Below are 3,447 nucleotides of genomic sequence, written 5' to 3' on the forward strand. Positions count from 1 at the left end.
GTCTGGAGAGCTGCTGGTAGATCTGCCGCATCCTCTCGATGTTCAGGCGGCTGGCCTCGGCGTGGTTCACCATGGGTTTGGGATAATCCACGCCTATCACGCATTTGGCGGCGCGCTGTACGTCGTCCGGCGCGTTCCAGGGGTCGTAGATGAACTTGGCTGGAAAATCTCGGAGCACGGGTATGTAACGTCTGCAATCAGAGCGAGAGATTAACCCGCAGCTCCTCATCACAACCTCCACTAAACCAGAGCACAGAGCACACACACACACTCTCACACACACACAAACTCTCACACACACACACACACTCTCACACACACACACACACACACACACACACACACACACACACACAAGTTGTCCAAATGAAGTTCTTAGCAATGCATATTACTAATCAATAATTAAGTTTTGATATATTTACGGTAGGAAATTTACAAAATATCTTCATGGAACATGATCTTTACTTAATATCCTAATGATTTTTGGCATAAAAGAAAAATCTATAATTTTGACCCATACAATGTATTTTTGGCTATTGCTACAAATATACCCCAGCGACTGAAGACTGCTTTTGTGCGCCAGCGTCACATATAATGTTTCTGGAAACAACTCATATGATTATAAGCAATTGATATTGAAATTCTTTACATTACTTCTATATTAAAATTGTTATTATTTATGTTTGTATTGTTATGTATCATTAAAACTATATATATTGTGCGTTCACACTGGATCCAGATGAGGAAGTGAAGCGAAGCTGCGGACGCTCACCTGATGAAGTCTCCGTTGGGGTCGATCCTGCGTCCGAATCCCACGGGACAGTAGCAGTGGAAGAACTGCTGGAAGAAGGAGCTGCAGGAGTGGCAGAGCCAGCTGCCGGCGTTCACGCTCCAGTCAGCGTCCAACAGCAGCTCCTCGAACACCTGCGGACACGCCAGCGTTAGCACGCGTCAGCCACACCTCCCTTACCCAGCATGCCCTGGGGCCACACCTTCATGCCCTCCTCCCAGCTGATCCAGAGATCTCCTCGCGTCAGGAAACAGGCCACGGCGTGCCGCGCCAGATGATGGATCCAGCCCTCCTGACGCAGCTGGGTCATGATGGCGTCGATCCACGGGAAGCCCGTCTTGGCCTCGGCCCACTTCGCCAGGGCCTCGGGGTTCCTGTCCCACGGGATGCGGATGCAGATGGGGTTTCCCTCCATGCGGTCGAAGCGCGGGTTGTTGCTAGCCGCCGTGTAGAAGAACTCCCTCCATAAGAGCTTGTCGTACAGAGAGATTGATGGGCTTCCGTTCTTCTTCACCTGCGACGGATCACGGGTTTATATATACATCACAATATGGGAAAGAATTGTTTAAAAGTATTTTTATAAAACGGAGAGTTCCGGTGCTTGATTCTGATTGGCTGAGCCGCGTTCGAAGCTGTTGTAAATGACTCTACAAAGTAACATACACCTTTGTTTACGTTTGTGTGTTGCTCGGCAACCACTTTGTTGCAACCACAACTGTTTCTGAGGAGCTACATTGTTTGGTGGAAGAATACTGTTTTTATTAATATCATTACACTTTATTTGCTCTGTTTTATTTTGTGAAACCTTACTACGTATATGGAATAACCGTTTTATAAAAGCAATAATCCCCGTGAAGCCGTGGTTTACAGTGAATTTATAACAGCTAAGGCTCCGCTTCACGTAGTACCTAACAACGCCCCTTAGCTGTTATAAATTCACTGTAAACCACGGCTTCACGCGGCTTATTGCTTTAATAAATCACAATATAAGAAAATGTCGTTTAAAAGTCTTTATGTATGAGAAAATGTCATTTTTAAAGTGTTTATCACAATATAAGAAAATGTCATTTATAAGTGTTTAAGTTGATTTATACATCACCCTATGAGAAAATATTGGTTTAAAAGTGTTTAAATTATGATTTATATATCACAATATAAGAAAATATCATTTTAAATGTGTTTAAGTTATGATTTATATATTACAATTAGTGCTGTCAAACGATTAATCACGATTAATCGCATTCAAAATAAAAGTTTTTGTTTACATAATATATGTATGTGTGTTGTGTATATTTATTATGTATATATAAAAGCACACACAAACAGCATATATTTTGAAAATATTCACATGTTTGTATATATGTATATTCATATAATTTATATTATATATATACACACAAACATATGTGAACAAAAACTTTTATTTTGAATGCGATTAATCGCGATTAATCGTTTGACAGCACTAATTACAATATAAAAATTAATTTTAAAATAAGAAATAATTTTAAAAGCTTTTAAACCAAATATATTGCATATATTTTAAGTGAATTTATAAAGTTAGGTATATTATTCATTATGTTTTAAAATAAATGTAAATATATTACGTTATATTTGAAGTGTTTCTTTTGTAGGTTAGCCATATTATGAATTATAACTTAATATAAATTTAAAATAGATATAATATAAAAATATGCATAACCTTAAGTTTTAAATTAGATATAATACATGTAATAAATGTCTGAGCATTTTAGTCTAGTTTTAGTCAATGAAAACATTTTCGTCATGCTGTGGTTAAACTGATAAAAATATTTTTCTGCTCAAAATTATAAATCGCAATGATTGTTGTCATTTGAGAAATGTATTTTTACATTTCATTCGTCAATGAACATTTTTCATCACAGTTTTTGTTAACAAAATTAATGCTAGAAATTATCATTTACTGTACATATATTTGTAATATAAAATTAATTAGATATATTACAATATAATTTTTTTTTTAATATTTAAATTAGATATTAAGATATAAAAATATTTAACTAAAGTTTTTTAACTAGGTTATATTTTAAATTAATTAGATAATATTTTGAATGAATTGCTTAAATTATATTTCAAGTGAGTTTTTGTAGATCTATAATGTATACCTACCTAGATGTATAAATTTAAAACTATGAACTGATATTTGTCAGTGTTCAGCGATGCAGTGCCGCACCTTGTTGTAGAGTTCGGTGAGTTTGTAGTAGAACAGGCGGCAGGACAGGCAGCCGAAGCGCAGGTACGGGCTCAAGCCCAGCGGACTGGCCAGCAGCGGACTGGAGTTCATCTTTGGACGCTCGAAGTTCTCCTGCCACGCCTGGAAAACAGCAGCACACGCCTTAGACACGCGAGATCACATGACCTCTACTGGAGCCACGCGTGATCACATGACCTCTACTGGAGCCGTGTTTTTCTGTGTGTGTGCGTGTGTGTGTGTGTGTCGTACCGTGTTAGAGTCGGGTCCGAGGTGTTGCTCCAACCTCATCAGTGCCTCTGATTCTCCTCCGGGCCAAACAGCAGGATCCAAAGACTCAGTGTCGAACCCTGAACACAAACACACCCATGATGCACTGCTCCGAAAACAACCAATCCATCTGTGTGTGTGTGTGTGTGTGTGTGTGTGT

The 3,447-nt window shown here is 38.6% G+C and overlaps 1 protein-coding gene across 1 annotated transcript in view; it reads right to left on the reverse strand.

Annotated features, from left to right (window-relative positions):
* LOC107698304 (cryptochrome-1-like) overlaps nt 1-3,447 on the reverse strand; it is a 19,312-nt gene that overhangs the window by 3,541 nt on the left and 12,324 nt on the right. The window contains exons 6-9 of the mRNA XM_016499260.1: nt 3,270-3,367; nt 3,000-3,140; nt 993-1,304; nt 773-924 (exon numbers count right to left, since the gene is read on the reverse strand). Of these exons, the coding sequence (XP_016354746.1) occupies nt 773-924; nt 993-1,304; nt 3,000-3,140; nt 3,270-3,367 (703 nt within the window). The remainder of the gene's footprint in view (nt 1-772; nt 925-992; nt 1,305-2,999; nt 3,141-3,269; nt 3,368-3,447) is intronic.

Source organism: Sinocyclocheilus anshuiensis, unplaced genomic scaffold, assembly GCF_001515605.1.
Source record: "Sinocyclocheilus anshuiensis isolate Anshui unplaced genomic scaffold, SAMN03320099.WGS_v1.1 scaffold2216, whole genome shotgun sequence".
In the NCBI taxonomy this organism is placed as follows: domain Eukaryota; kingdom Metazoa; phylum Chordata; class Actinopteri; order Cypriniformes; family Cyprinidae; genus Sinocyclocheilus; species Sinocyclocheilus anshuiensis.